Source organism: Cornus florida, unplaced genomic scaffold, assembly GCF_030987335.1.
Source record: "Cornus florida cultivar Cherokee Brave unplaced genomic scaffold, ASM3098733v1 CherokeeBrave_3.0.0_Hap2_Chr11, whole genome shotgun sequence".
Classification (NCBI taxonomy): Eukaryota; Viridiplantae; Streptophyta; class Magnoliopsida; order Cornales; family Cornaceae; genus Cornus; species Cornus florida.
This window is the reverse complement of record NW_026775581.1, coordinates 117550993-117567091: the sequence shown is the minus strand read 5'-3', so window position 1 is coordinate 117567091 and position 16099 is coordinate 117550993. Positions and strand designations below refer to the sequence as shown.

At 34.9% G+C, this 16099-nt stretch overlaps 1 protein-coding gene across 2 annotated transcripts; it reads right to left on the bottom strand.

Moving 5' to 3' along the window:
* Window positions 1-1977: 1977 nt before the first annotated feature.
* LOC132287087 (uncharacterized) lies at window positions 1978-14836 on the bottom strand. Of its 2 annotated transcripts, none has more exons than XM_059789586.1 (4): window positions 14639-14836; window positions 12821-14487; window positions 11010-12082; window positions 1978-2474 (listed from the first exon to the last, which is right to left on the bottom strand). In XM_059789586.1, the coding sequence occupies exons 2-4, from the start codon at window positions 14315-14317 to the stop codon at window positions 2354-2356; spliced, it is 2691 nt and encodes an 896-aa protein (XP_059645569.1). In that variant the 5' UTR covers window positions 14318-14487; window positions 14639-14836; the 3' UTR covers window positions 1978-2353. The 2 variants fall into 2 exon arrangements, with proteins under 2 accessions (XP_059645569.1, XP_059645570.1); XM_059789587.1 differs by having other exon boundaries at window positions 12821-14460.
* Between the last annotated feature and the right edge of the window lie 1263 nt (window positions 14837-16099).

The following is a 16099-nucleotide window of genomic DNA, read 5'->3' as shown; positions in this document are numbered from 1 at the left end:
CGTATCCTACTCTGTGTTTCACCTACCAAACATGGTCTTTTCATACCGTGAGACAGTAAAAAGGAAGGGGAGGAAATGCGGTGTTTGGATTAGGAGGAAAGGAATGGAGTACCCTCAACGCATTTAGAAAAGGTGAAGGAGAGAGAGAGGAGAGTATTCTATTTTGAGTATCTTAATTTACGAGTTTACAGCATTAAGAAGGTCAATTATAAACAATCTCATTGTTTGTAAAAGAATGAAAAATCCCCGCCAATTCACGAGTAACGGACTCCTGTGTTTCATGTATTCCAAGGTGCCAATGGTTCCCACGGTCGGAACCAGTAGTCCGGTACCATTTATAGATTTAACCAACTACACAGTATACATATATGTGTATACATATACTTACGAGTCATGAATCTCTTGCCAATGAAGCTGAGTGTGAGTTGAATCAATATGAAGATATATCAAACAAACTATCTCTTGTGGATCACCTTGCCAAGGTGTATTCTTTTAATCAAAAAATAATAATAATAATAATTTATATGAAGTGTATCAAAAAATAATAATAATAATAATTTATATGGAGTGGTAATTTGAGATGTACAAAATATTCGTACAAAATGCACTCTCAATGAATTGTCCTACAAAATTCTTATTATTTATTCTACCAACTTTAGGAAACTTTGTTTAAAAGTTTTAAGGAATAATGTACTAAAGTTTTAAGGAATAATTGTACTAAAGTTTTAAAATAATGCACTTGAGTAGAATTGCATACACAAGATCCTAAAATAGTTTATCCGCTACTTGTTTAGATGTGGATATATATGGTTTTCGCACTTGTTTGCAAATTGTGACAAATGATCAATAGTCTCAATCACCTAAAACCATTCAATCAGGGTCACTTTTGCAATTTTAAAATTACTTAAAACCATTCAAGCAGTCGGTCCTTTTTGCAATTTGAAAATTATGTCAGAGATTTTATTTGTACTGAGTTACATTAAATAAGAATTCACAGCAAGTATGAAATATAATATACTAAATTAGATTTAATTAATTTACCAAGTACAAATGTGAAAAACAAAATTGCTTAATAAAAGTTTAAAGGTTATTTTATTAAGTTACTTTCTGTCCAAAATAAATATTTTATATAAATTTTTAGAATGTTTTTAATATATAAAAATTTGTTTCGCAAATATTAGAACATGATTTAAGTGAGTCTTAACTCAAAATTCACATCACGTTGTATTCAGTCAAAATATAATCATTTTGTCATGTGGAGCCATACGTAATCCAAAAAACCTATTCAATGAAGTTTGAAATGACACATCACACGTGTCGTGTGTGATGGCATTTTATAATTTTGGGCTCGTGAGAAATTGAGGGTGCCATTTACATAAATCTGACTTATTTTTTTCACCCAAAAAAAAAAAAAAAACACAGGTTAAATTACTTGGACACCCTAACATACCCTTGCGTTGTTTCATCAATTTTATTTAATACTTAGCTGCTTATGTAAGCAATAAAATGAAATGTACATTTAAGCACGTGTGACTAGATGGGTCCTCTTCCTCTCATTTACCACCCCACCACCTCTTTCATTTCCCTTAAAATTATTTGACTGAGCTCATGCCTCATGGTAAACAAAAGTCAAACGAGGTTAAACATTTACTTTTCTTTCAAACTTTAAACAAAAGGGGTGGTGTCCAAATGATTTACCCAAAAATAAAAGGAAAAATAACAAAAAATAAATCAAATAATTCTATTGATTCTACATATTTCTCATGTGAAAGAGCGGGGTTATAGCATAATTCGCCTTATCGTCTGATAGGCGACGTATCGGCCGATACGCTACCCTTAAAAATATGCAACCCGTATTGATTAGTTTACACTGACTTTGTCAGAATCTGTTACACCGCAATCGCGACAGATATCGCGACCATAACCGATACTGCGAACCATAAATTAGTACCTTACCAAGGAAAATGGAAATAGAAGTGAGAAATAGAAATGCCTCCCAATTGTGTTAGTATCATTAACCATCCATTTTAACAGAGCATTTCAACAAGTCTGCAACAAAGAGAGTTTGCTGCATTCTGCAAAGATAAAAGTTTTCCTCTCTAAATAGGGAACATCCCCTCCCTCACGGACCAGAAACTATAAACAACTAGTGATACTTGAATGTTACCTGATGAGCTAGCACACGCATGAGGCCTGTATTTCCTATAAATTGCTAATGTAAGTAAATCTCCCTTATGAAGAAGACAAGGAAGATACATTGCGTCTCGTATTCTAAACTGTCTTCCAAAAGAGGCTATTTTCCCCTCCAAAACAGGTGTATTTTTTTTCAAGTCATCATACTCTACTCTCTTTTTCAATTGTACGACCAAAGTAACTGTACATCTGGGGTTGAATATAGGCCACCATGAGGCCTTGTGATTGATGAGCTCCCGCTCCCGACGCCTTCCCCTGAACCCTGTACAGCCCACTCCTTTCTGTCAAAGAAACAAAAAATGAAGCATCAGTTTTTTTTTTTTTTTTTTTTTCCCCTGGCAATAACAAGCCCTACGGCATCTACAAAGAAACCACCAAACACAAACAAACCATAGCAAAACAACCCAACAGAACACAAAGCCAACAAAAACCACCAAACAGGGCACCAGTAGGATGGTGAAGCATCAGTTAACTAATATAAAATTTTGAACAAGAATGAAGAAAGTTAATCAGGGGCAATGAATTGAACCAAGAACAAACCACACCTCTATTAATTTATTTTACTACATTCATAAATCTGGAGTAACAATCAAGCTATCATGACAAAATGCTACTAAACATGATTATCCCAAACCAGTTGGACCGGAGAGAATTCCACTAAACCTTCAAAATCAATATCCAAAATACAGGTTGGGGGGCGACTCTTACCACCACCCAATCCAATATACATGGAATAAAAGTGTTCCTACAATAGTACAACTCTACAATCAAATCTCTTTTGTTCCACTCAATTGCTACTTTTCTTTTTTTCCCACTAAAGGAGACATGAGCTATTTTAAAATCTGCAAAGTGAGCATGTTCAGAATACTAAAGTAGATGCGTAATAGAACGCCTCTAATTTTTGTGTGTTCATCTGTTACAGTTCATTGCATAATCCCAATTACAAACATTTTCAACATCAACTCGAGACTTCAAGCATAACTATTACTTTTTCTCCACCACTCCACCCCCTGGCGCGCGCACACACATATCTATTGTTTCAAGAAGGGCGAAGGTGAATCAGGTGACTTACCGGGGGGGAAAAGAAATAGGGGGAAGGTGCAGATTGTGGTTGTATAGCATATCATCATAACATTATTCTGAACCCAACCTAGCTTGGTTGGCCCAAAGTATTCTTAACCTTTTTTTCTTTTTTTTGGGTAAGTCAAAGTCTTAACCTCTTAACATGAAACAAAGTGAGGGCATTCCATGTAAATATTATTTCAAACTTTTTGTTGGATTTGCGTCAATGAGTATTGCTTTTGTTCATGTATCTACCATTACTTGGGAAAGCCTGAAAATTTTCTAGTTTTTTCCTTTAAAAAAAAAAAGAAGAAAAAAGAAATGAACCACCAGGCAATTACAAATATATAATATATTGCATCTCAGATAGACACACTATTTTATATATATATATAAAGACTGAACAACAAGACATTCCCAAGAGTTTGCAGTTGGCTTTTTGTGGTATTTGTTCCAAAATGGAACCCCCCCCCCCCCCCCCCCCCAAAGTAAGTTCACAGGCCAAGCACTTTTTCCTTATACCTGATAAGCAAATACTTGAAACAGTATCCCGCACTTACCAACATTGATGATCTCAGAAGATAAAATCAAATTGGGGTGCGTTTAGTAACGTTTTCGTTTTCTGTTTTTGCAGTCTTAAGAAAGCAGAAACATGATTTTGTTTTCCTGAGTGAAAATAGAAAACAGAAATAATGTTTATTAATACTTGTTGTTGCCACAAATTTGAAAATATAAAACAATAACTGTGTTTAGTAATACAACATATTTGTTACAAAATGTACATAATATTCTTTAAATTTTTTATCTTATTCATGGCAAGAATTTTAAGAGTTAGTGATTAAAGGGGAGGGTAGATGACTTGAACATGAACTCTCGGACACAGGGAGCAACCCAACCACTCAGGCACGACACTTGCTTCCATTAATATCAAAAAGCTATAAATCTAGCGAATCTAATTTAAAATTATAAATCTTAAAAATACCCAATACATCGTAAGTACAAAATTAGATATACCAAGACAAAAACATTCCCACCAATTATGTATATAAATACATATATATGCATGATGTATACATTTATTATGTGGTATATAATATATTTAGCAAATGATAATTTATTATGAATAAAAAATATTAAATAATATATCTTATATGTAATAAAATATATATTGTGTTATAATATTATAAATTAATTATAATTTAATATTTACATATAAGATAATATAGATATGATTTATAATAATATAAAATATCTACTGCTTAATAATTTAATAACATTATATTCTATATCAAAAATTATTTTGTCACAAAAAATAATTTACATTATTATTTCAAATAAAAAATAATATACAATATTTAATATATTCTATATTAAAAATAAATATTTTTATTAACATTTGATATGCAACTTAGTATATAATACAAATAATATGAATTTTATTTGAAATGAATAGTATCTGTGCAGTAACATTAGTGAAAACGTTTCTGCGCTACAGTGCCGAAAACATAAGTTTCTTCACAAAAATTGATAACGTTTTCTATTATAGAAAAACAAAAACATTTTATTGAACGCGATTTTTGTTTTCGTTTTGCCTTTTTAGAGGTTGACAACAGAAAACAAGAAACGTTTCTTGTTACTAAACACAGCCTTGGCTCTTCAACAAGAGGTCAAGCGTTTGTGAATTAAAGGACTCTCAGCTATGATAATTAATTCCATTATGTAAGTAATAGCCAAGTTTGACCCAATAAAGCCTTTGAAAGATGCTGCAGGAAACCAATCACGCTTATTGCCAACTTTCTCATGTCTTCGGGTGCGCATATTCTTCCTGCTTAATCACATTTGGAAAGGAATGCAAAAAAAAAAAAAAAAAAAAAAAAAAAAAAACATCTACAGGAATATTGTGACTGTAATGCCGGCAATGATGATGGACAGAAGCAACACTGGAGGAAGGAGGGGAAGAGGCCGGAGAGGGGAGAGAGAGAGAGAGGGAATTAGTTCGGGTCATAAAGTAGGTGTGGTTGTGGATCGGTTCAAATCACTGTTGATTCACAAGGGTGAAATTGTCATCTAAAAGGATAAATTTGTCATTAAAAAAACATGTGCATTGCACGCAACTCTTTCCATTAATTTCATAATGGCAATATAACAGATTGGGTTTATTGCAACCTTTTTAAAAAATTCAAGTATTTGCAAAACACACACATACACCCACATATATATAGATAGTTTAGGGGTTTTGTTGCAAAAACTCTAATAATTTAGGAGGTTTTTTGTAATTTACACAACTATAAAACCTGATTTATGTGAACTTGTGTATAATGCATGTTACATATGTTTACACCAATATTTCTAATTTTCTTTTTTATGTGTTTTGAACTTGTTCTCTATCTATTATTTCTTCATTTATTGTATAGTTTTAGTGCCATCTCACTTATTTGTAGGCTCTTACAATCCCCGATCCAATCCCACAATCCGATCCTATGGATGCGTTAATCAATCCAACACAGATCCAGATCCTAACAACCTTGCGATAATCATGGTAGTTTTGTTACATAATGGATTGGTTAACATCAACAATGTTCCCGTAATTTCTTCCCATTAAGATTTTCCAAGCAAATCTATTTGTCTTTGATTTACTAACTTCTTTGATTGTGAGACTGACTGTTGCTTGCATAATTGATTAATCGATAAAAAAAATAGTTTAATTTAGAATTGTTGATCATGAAGAGAGAGAGAGAGAGATTCAACTCCCCAGGTATCAATGACTCCCACTGCGTTTTCCGCTTATGTAACTCAAAGTACAATCCAAACATGCCACATTTATTACTTATACCGAGTCTTTTGAAGGCTTTACAATGGAATTTAAAGAAGCTACTTCTAGAAATATAAATGATATCAACTTATGAGAACATAATCCTACAAAATATAATTTCTTCTTTCACTGTAACGGTTAAGGTTTCATCTAAAGTTTTTACTGTTTATGAACTTCTCAATATATGTGAGAACTGTATGGGCACAATACAACATAGGTAATATGTGATATGTCTACACCTACTGTGCAGACACTCCCAACAAAAGTATCTATAAAGAATAAATAAACACAGCTAATTCCTTCGAATTTTCACACGGGGGGGATTCCAAATCTATTACTTTCAGGTGTCGGAGTAAGCCACATATTAGATGGGAACTCCATTCTGACCAATTTAATGATGACAATAAATTGGTCAAGGTGATAATTTGACCATGTTTTAGTGTTGTCCTAAGATTTCAGGATTTCATGAATTTGACATATAGACGCGTGCACACAAACAGAACACAGCCAAATCCATGTACCACAGGCTTTTCATAAATATATGTGCCTGTCAATAATATAAGTAGACAAAACAACAATCAATGCACAATAAAAATTACAAATAAATTTGGAGAACACCATATAGATGCAAAGATAAATGATGCGGTACAAAATAAAAAAATTGGGTAACTTATCCTGAAATTCCCTGAGGAATAAGAAACTTTTAGAAGAAGGTGGTCAACCTCCCCCAAGGTTTTAAGAAAATAAAACTAGCCACATGGTCGCACCCCATTAACGGTACATTAAGCCAATAAGCCCATTAAAAAACACTGCAAACAGTCCATTAAATAAAATTGCTCTCAATGACAAAATTTCCCTTTTTAGATAAAATGACATACATACACCTACGAGTCCCAATAAAATAATGAATCTAACCGTTTTGAAAATCCATCACACCCACGCATTTCTTTCCACGAATGCACATACACCACACACATATATAGTACACACCAGCACATGCACACATGTTTGCACACGCCACTGAATTGGATTGAGGTTGCAGAAGGATTTGCAGGGTTGTGGTGGAGTGGTGGAGTTGGGATTTCAGAGAGAAACACGTGACAGATAGAGAGAGAGAGGCAGTGGTGGTGACTGGTGAAAGAGCAGTGGAAACATCTGATAGAGAGAGGCAGTGGTAGTAAGGGATAATGGTAATGGAGGCGAAAGGCACTGTGGTGGAGCGAGAGAGGGTTTGAAAATGACAGAGAGCCCTAATTATCGGAAAATAGAATGGAAAAGCTACAAAATTTTTATGTTTGCATTCAAGAAGGCAACATCTAGAATCCATTCCACTCAGACATATGTATGGCAATGGGGTCAAAAAAGTAAATAATCTGGTCAGGAGAATAACATGAGCTCAATTCCTCTTTGAAGGCAATATAAAGGAATTAGTTTTGGACATAAACCGCTACATGTCACAGGACTTTGATGCAAGCCTTAAAGGACTAAGCAACTCAAGAACTAGCACACAAGGTGGTTCATCTTTCAGACCTGAATTGGATGTCGGAACAAGCTGGTCTTGATGCAGCTGTTGCTGGGTCTGACTCTGTTAAAGCATTCAACATATTAGCTATTTCATTAGTAAATGTGTGTTTGTTTGTGTTGTTCTTGGGACGGGTTCCCCTTTTGAACACCTTTTAATTGCATGTCTCTTACTTATCAAAAAAAAAAAAAAAGGTGTGACAGCACGAGCGTGTGAGAGAGAGAGAGAGACGGTGAGGGAAGGAGGTGCATCTTGGTGGAGAAATAGAAATTTTAGAGAGAGAAGTGGAGGTGAAAAAAATTTTAGAGAGTGAAAGAGAACGGTGTATACAAAAGAAAATAAAAAGGTTGAGAGAGGGTAAACTTGTCATTTTACTTTTATTGATTTTTTGATACTTTTCAATACTTAACTTCAATATTATTATAGTAATATGGGGTAAAAATTTAAAACGCAAGATGACGTTAAAGGACGTTAGGTTTAATAACTTCGACATGGGTGTCGAGTTATCAACTTATTTTTGCAAAAAGTTCAATCTGAGGGTTATTCGGTTAACCACAAGAAAATCTAGGAAATTTCCCTAAAAGTTTTACTAATTCTCACATAATTAGTGGTTATTATAGAGATCCAGTAGCAAAATTCTTGTATAGAAGATCAAATTATAAACTTCAGAAGTTTATAAAGGGTACACAAAGACAAGAGAATTGGCATCTCATGTTTATCGAACATCTCAGGCATAAGCACCTCAAAATTGTACATGATACTGATTGGTACTTGCGACAACATGCATAAATAAAATGTGCATTAGACACACTGCAATAGGATTCTCCATATGGAGAAGGCATTGGTGGATTCTAGCATAAGAGGTTCTGCTTTGCAGAATGCATTAATGGAATTTACAATTTTAGTGAAAGATTCTTCCATAGCAGCACTTACAAGTGTCATGGCATCAATTTGTGTGTATCCACGTGGATGCACATACACACGAGCACATGAAAGCCAGAAGAAGGGAACAAAAAGGCAAGAATTTGAGAAACACCAAGATATACTTTAAAACTAGCCATTGCCCTAATTTCTAGGAAAAACATCAAGCTTTCTTTAATTTCTGAACATTTTGGAATTAAAGTTTCCATTTGAATGCGTTGAGTCACTAAGTTCCTATTTGATAACCTAATTCAGTGCTTAAAACTAAACAAATTAAGTGATTTTAAAAATAAGTGCATTTGAAAACGCGTTTAGGGTATCACTTAAAATAGGCAAACTACTTAAGTGAAATGAGGGGTCACTTATTACTAAACGCATAACACGTTCAGTCATTCAAGTTTTAAAATTATTGTTCTATAAATGAATTTACTCTTATATAATTGCTTTCCAAGTCGGCAAGGTTCCTTTCTCAATGTTTTTCTCCCGGACATCTCTTTTCTCCCACAAAATTCTTCTATGAAATTCCAACAACCGCCGTCACAGAACAGAGCATCAAAAAGACACAAGGCCTTTAACAACAAAAACTGAAAGGAAGGTTTTTATTTTTGGTTTCTTTATGTTCCAATGTCTTACAGAGATTTTTTATTTTTTTAATTTTTTTTATGGATCTCGTGATTCGCGTGGTTAATTTTATTGCTATTTTGTATTGATAATCTTTTTCAACTTAAGGAATCACTTTGTATGAATCATTAACATGACTTTGTTTTCTTATATATGTCTTTTGATTTTGTAAGCAAACTTGATATATTTTTAGGCTTGATTGTGATGGAACAACTTAAGATGATTTATAATTTTACTCATCAATTCTACCATTGCGTGTCCTTTGTTTTGCGAACATTATATATTTGCTAAAATGCTCCAAAATAACCCAATGGTCATATTTTTTATATGAGGTGGGCATTAAATCTGCAAACTGGGGCTTTGCTAGATCCCATTTTGTATGTATATGCTCCAAAGATTTTATTGTTAAAAAGTTATTTTCTTTTTTCTTTTTTTGCATCTAGGAGTTCTGAAGATAAGTGTTTCGTCTTTTATGGGTGTTGGGTTAACATAGGGTGTTTCATGGAGAAATCAGAACAGCTTTAGAGAGAAATGATATACAACTCTTGAATTTTTATGCATTTCCCATTCAGGTTTCTGTTTCTTGATTAGGCTTATTCCTTATGCGTGTTCATGATTTGAGCACCAAGTGATACATGCCACAGTAGAATGTTTGAAGCTAGTAGCAGTATGAGGTATTAACTGCAATCACTTCAATAGGACAGCACGATCTTTACAAATTAATTGAATTACTTGTGCTTACAGACCAAACCCATATAAGAGATACATTCTAGTTACATTTCTGTTTCCCATATTACCAGTTAAAGGCATGTGGAATAAATGCTACAACTTCAACCCTTTTTCCTTTTCCGGTGAACGCAACTTAATTTGCAAATAGTTCTTTTATTTTTTATTTTTCCTTTTATAAACACACTATATACACCAATAACAGTTTTATATACCCAATCAAGTTCACCACCATACTGCAATATTTAAAATACTCACAAGTTTTGAGGACACAAGTTATATTAATTTCTAGACTCATTATTATTGGGCCAAGTAAGTAACACTGTGTATGGAATCCCAAGATTTCATGGAAATTGGATTTCAAAAGGAATTTCACTAGTTTGGAACCATGGGATTTTAAAAGGGAATGGGATTTGAAGGGATTTAAAAGGAAATTTTGTGACATTTGGGAAATCCGGAGAAAAATGAAGGAATTTCAGGGATTTGATAACTAACACCCTTCTACAAACAGTTAAAAACCACTTTAATGTCTCTCGTTACAAATCTCTTTCATATCTTTAACGTATCCTATCCTAAAATGGTACAAAAATTATTTTTTACAAATTCCAGTTTATTCCAAACGTGCAAATAGAAATGTTTTTATGAGTTTTGGGGGCCACAAGTTAGGCTGATCTACATAATAACATTTTTTTGTGGAGTCTTAATGAATCCAACACTTTAAACTAAGACTATATCAAACAGATTTTTCAGAATAATATATATTTTTTTCTCTTCAAACTAATACATTCAGCACTTAAAATTTCAGTTCTTAAAATGCAATTCTTAAATTTTTTTTAGTGCTTAATTTTCAGTTTTATCAACCACCACCTAAAACATGAAAAAAAATCATTGCACAGAAAGAAAAAAAAATATAATAGTAATAATGATAATAATAACAACAACAACAACAATAAAAGGATTGCAAATCTTCTACTTAAACCTACATTGAAAGCTCACTAATAGAAATAGCAGCAGCAAAGATATAACCAATAAACCTCTAAAAGTATTAATGAAGAAAGATACATCTAATGACTTCTTGTTTTGGCTTGTAGGAGCAAAAGAGAGAAGACAGATAGCTATTGCAAGAAATATATCAAGAGTATATGCACTTACTTGGCCCAAGAATTGGCTGGAGACAACTCAAATGGATGATTATGTGCAGATCCACTGGGGCTCCCATAGATCAACCCATTCTTATGAGAAGTTTCTTCCGAAGAATTAAGAGAGAAATGATTTTCACTGCCTGTCATTGGTCCAAATGAGGGTTTTGATAACCATGGATCATCACCAGAACCAGGAACAGGAGTATGAAAGGTCCCGCCATTTTGGCAATTGCCAAGAAAAACATTGTGAGGAGAATGAGTGCAAGACACGGGTTTATCATCTCTTGTAAACAGTGACGCCATAGTTTTGGGAGCTATAGGATGCACAACATCTTCCCTGTTTGATCTGTTCAATTCTTGAGATAAAAACCAGCTACCTGGGCCACCAACCAACCCAAGGCCATCCTGACCGAGAGGAGAAGTGTTCCACATCTGCCACGTCCCGCTCTCATCTGTATTACTGAAATCCATTGAAGTGTGCTTATCCTGGGCCTTAGGAGTACCTGGGAATCGATTAGAACTAGAATTCCTTTCATCAGAGACTCGTGATCGCGTCATTGGAGACTCAATTGGTGATGGTCTGCTGACCTCAGAAGATGTAGATATATTCTTTAAAGCATGAGGCTTTTCAAATTCCATGTCCGTGACAAAGCCAGCACCCAAGTCTAACTGAAAGTTATCTAGTGACTCTGAAACAGGACCAAGAAGGGAAACTGGGTCAGGAACATAACAAGGGTCTTCAAAAATGTCCGACTCTTCTGGTAAAAGTTCACGAGGTGCATCTCCAATGCGAGGAAACATGGCTTCAGATGCTAATGGAATAACAGTACTACTATTCATTGATAAATAAGTGGAAGTAGGTAAAGTAAATGGCGATGGGAATCCAAAATTAATAGGGTTATCATATGGTTGTGTTAATGATGAGTGGCCATGAGATGGAGGACTTCGAACTTCTGCTTGTAATTTCCCATTTGGTCTACTTATGACATTCGAATTAGACGGTGGAGTAACAGCTGGTGAACGGGTAAATAACTGTTGCCATGATTTTTTAGGGATTGTTGCTGGTTGTGGTTCAACAAGAACCTGCAATAGACAGCTCAACATAAATATATGTACCTAAGTTAATCATCATCAATAAACCATAAATAGACAGTGCTGTCATAAATGTTGCCCACTGGCTCATAAATCCTGAAAACCTCTAGATTATAATGCATCCAAGGAATTAGTGCAACAGAAGAACAATAATAAATAAATTACATAATGGTACTAGATATGAGGTTCCGTCATTCCCATCCCATCGCTTCTCAATTAATGGTTAGGTCTGAATTGAATTCTACAATGGAGCTCCAAATGACAATTTTACTTGAGTCGATCTCCTTAGTCTTTATTGGCTCAAGGCTCTTGAATTTTTTTGTCCTATGACCAGATTCATCTAATTATGGACGAATCACAGTATTGATGCTTTATTACACTGACTTTTATGACCTAACAGTGTTTGTGATTCATGAGCTTTACAGGCTGAACCCCCTCTCCTTTCCCCTTTCTATAATAATAAGGTAAGGCGTTTAAACTAGATCCGATTAAAAAAACAAACAAACAAACAAACAAGCAACTCAGTCAGAATTGCTGATGTCTAATATTCTTGGCGTCATTCTGGTGACTGCTACGGTATTTTAAAGTAACACGATGGTCGTGATGTGAAGGATAGGTCTAGAAGAGGATGATGGACTTCACATCCCTCAAGTGTTTCCCAAGACAAGAATACTAAAGCAGGGGTTAACAGAAGTAAATAAGAATTCATAATGTAGTAAGATGACTTACAGGACGGCTGAAGCTCCTTTCATCTCCATTTATATTTGATTTCCCATATAGAAGCCCAGGTTTCGATAAATCTTTCCCTTTGACAGAATTTTGAACATGATCTATAGAACCATTAGGCTTGTTTTCTCTTGAAGCAATAGCAGAAGTATTAGAACCCTTTCCAAAGAAACTACCTCCACTAAATGCTCTAGAAGATGAAAGAAAAGTACCCCTCATATGATCCAGGTATCTAGATCCAGCATTTCCCCGGAAATTATTGTTTACAGTGGCACCCTTAAACCCATGTCCCGTATCTGTGCTATGGGCCCTGGAGCTTTCTACCCCAGATTTGTGAGATTCCCGTCGATCAGTCTCACTTTTCTTGTCAAAATCCCGCTTCCCTTCACTTCCCTTACCAACTCTCTTTTCCAGTTCCTCAGCATCAGAGTTGCTTTTACTAGAGCCCTTGTCTTTTTCCTTCCTTCTCTCCTGACGCTTTTTTCCTGCAACCTTCCTACTATCTTTTTCCCTTGCAGTAGCTGAACCTTTGCAGCGATCTTTCTCAGCCTCCATCTTCTCATCTCTCATTCTCCTACGCTCCTCCACCAACCTAGCAACCTCCTCCCTTTGCTTCCTCTCCTCCTCTTCCAATTGTTCCCTCTCTAATCTAGCCTGTCTCTTCTCTTCAGCTTTTCTACGAGCTTTTTCACCTCTACTCTCTTGATAATTTGTTCCATTCTCACCTCTTTTAGCCAATATCCCCTTGTGCTCTGAGTTTGATGAAGCATCATCTCCAGAGGAACTAACCCTCATAATCTTTCTCCACAGCCATCTGATACTCAAGAAGAAAGTAGTCAATATCTTGCAGGCCAAAATAACAACACCGGAATAAGATTTCTCTGCCATACAATGGTCATCACTTCCAAAAACCCCACCCCCATTATTCTTCCAATAAGCAGACTTCTCAGAAAAAGATCCACCAACCCAATTACCATTGTCTAGCCAATCTTGACCACACATCCAACCATTTTCAGCCCACACCTTACCATTGAATATTTTCCCACCTTTGCCAACCAAATCCTTCAAAATTCCAGAATTTGAAAGCCCCTGGACTGGCAAGTCCAAAACAGGTCTCTTTGATATATGCCCACAGTACGAACACATAAACCGGCCCCCACCGGGATTCTGATCTCGATATGGAGTCAAACAATTCCGGCACCTGCGTGTAGCAGTCTTCCGAAGCTTCTGCATTTCAATCATCTCAAACCGCTTTCTCTCTCTAAGCCGAGCATTCCTCTGAGCCCGCCAAGCTGATAACTGCGGCATCAAAATTTCATACCAAAAGAGGGTAACCAAAAGCACAAACACGCACGCCAACCTCGGTGAGGTGATTTCAAACCGGAAAGCTGGCGGCAAAAGCTGAGATAAAGCCCATAGTCCAATCAGTGGAATTACTAACCATGGAAGCATGGTAGCAACCCGTCGAGACCACTTCTGAATGACGCACAGTATACACATTATCCTCTAAGCCAAACCTATCTTCCTCGTATCAAAAATCAAACCAAATACGAATCCTAAATCACAGCTCTGCTAAAAGAATCGAAAACCTAGCCCAATTCTCGTCCCAACCGATTTCCAGCAAGATATGAATCCTCGAAATCCTAAGAAAGCGATTTGTGTAAGAAGACCTAATTTTCAATCCAATAAACGAGGATTAATCAGAATAGTGAACTTGATTATAACGATCTATAGTGGTTTCTGAAACGGTGTTGTTTGGGAGCTTCGAAACCTAGTGCAGAAGAAACGAATAAATCAATCAAATGGAATTAGGGAACTTACAAATTGCGTCGCCATTAACCAAAATATCGGCGTTTTGTGTTGTCTTATCGGCAAATGAGACGATGTGGTGGTGGTGGTGTTGTCGGCTGAGCCGCTTCAGAGACGGTGGTCGTCGCTGCGGTTCGCTCTTTATCAGCGAAGAAACTGTGTTGATGATTGTGATTGATGAGAGAGATGAAAATAGAGATAAGAAAGAGAAACACATGAAGAAACCAATGAAGCAAAATAAGGAAAGTTATATATATAGGCAGTCACTAAACCGGTTGATTTAGCTGGACCATTGTTCGGGGAGTCGGACCGGTTCGGTTTGAAGCATTGAATAAGGTTATGATTCCCCTGTGGTGCAACATTTTTGGATGATGTTCCAATTGCCATCTTGGAGACTTGGACCAGCACACACCATTGATCAGACATCATCGGAGTTTTTTTTTTTTTAGAAAGCTACCGAATTGAGACTATTTGATCACGTTAATACAATAATTTTAAATTAATAATACAATAATTATATAAATATGTTAAAATTTTAATTTAATATTATTACAGCTTTGATGTGTGTGTTATAAGGGAATTATATTACCGTAAGTAGGTAACGAGAGGATTTCAAACTATTTGTTTGCTATAAAATTTATCTCATTTGATAAATGAGATTAGATATAACTTCACAACTTATTGTTCCTAAAATTTTTCATTGATTGCAAAATTATCATTCCATAAATGTAAAATGTACTTATATGCCTATCTTATTAGGTGTGATGAATTCATTTATGGTACATTAATAACCAAGTTTAGTGTGATTAGAGACATGACAAACATATGCGATTGCGTTTAAAGGTTCGAGGTGAAGGTGGTGGATGTTCACATGAGTATTTACTACAAATTAGAGGGATTTAGTACATTCTATGTCAATTGGGTATTATTGGGAGTTCAATAATTATTATACTAATAATCAATTGCCTACCATCTATTCAGGAGTGTCATGTGATAGAATAAAATATTTCTAAAGTATTAGGTAGATTTTCTTTAGAAGGCTTATTTAGATTTCCTTTTTTAAAAAAGAAAAAGAAAAAATACAATCAATTACAAAGGAATGGCTTCCTCTAATAAAAAACATAGATTTGTAGGTTCCATTACCAGACTCACCTCATTTAGCCAAAAGATTACACAATTGTCCTTAATGTATAAATATATATATTAACATCTCTCATCAGGTTTGATTACTTTTGACAAATTACATCTATCACACATTAATAAATAAGTTTAATTTAATCAGGTGATGTGTCGCATTTACAATAGTGAACTTAAGTAAATAAGTTTACAAGTAATTGGACGAGTTTTGATTCTCTAATTTATTTTAAGTTGAATTATTTATCAATTGACACGTGACATTTAAAATTTATTTACTGGTTGTGTTAAACAACGTCAATTAATTTAAAGAAAGTTTAAAAAATGCACCATTTTGAG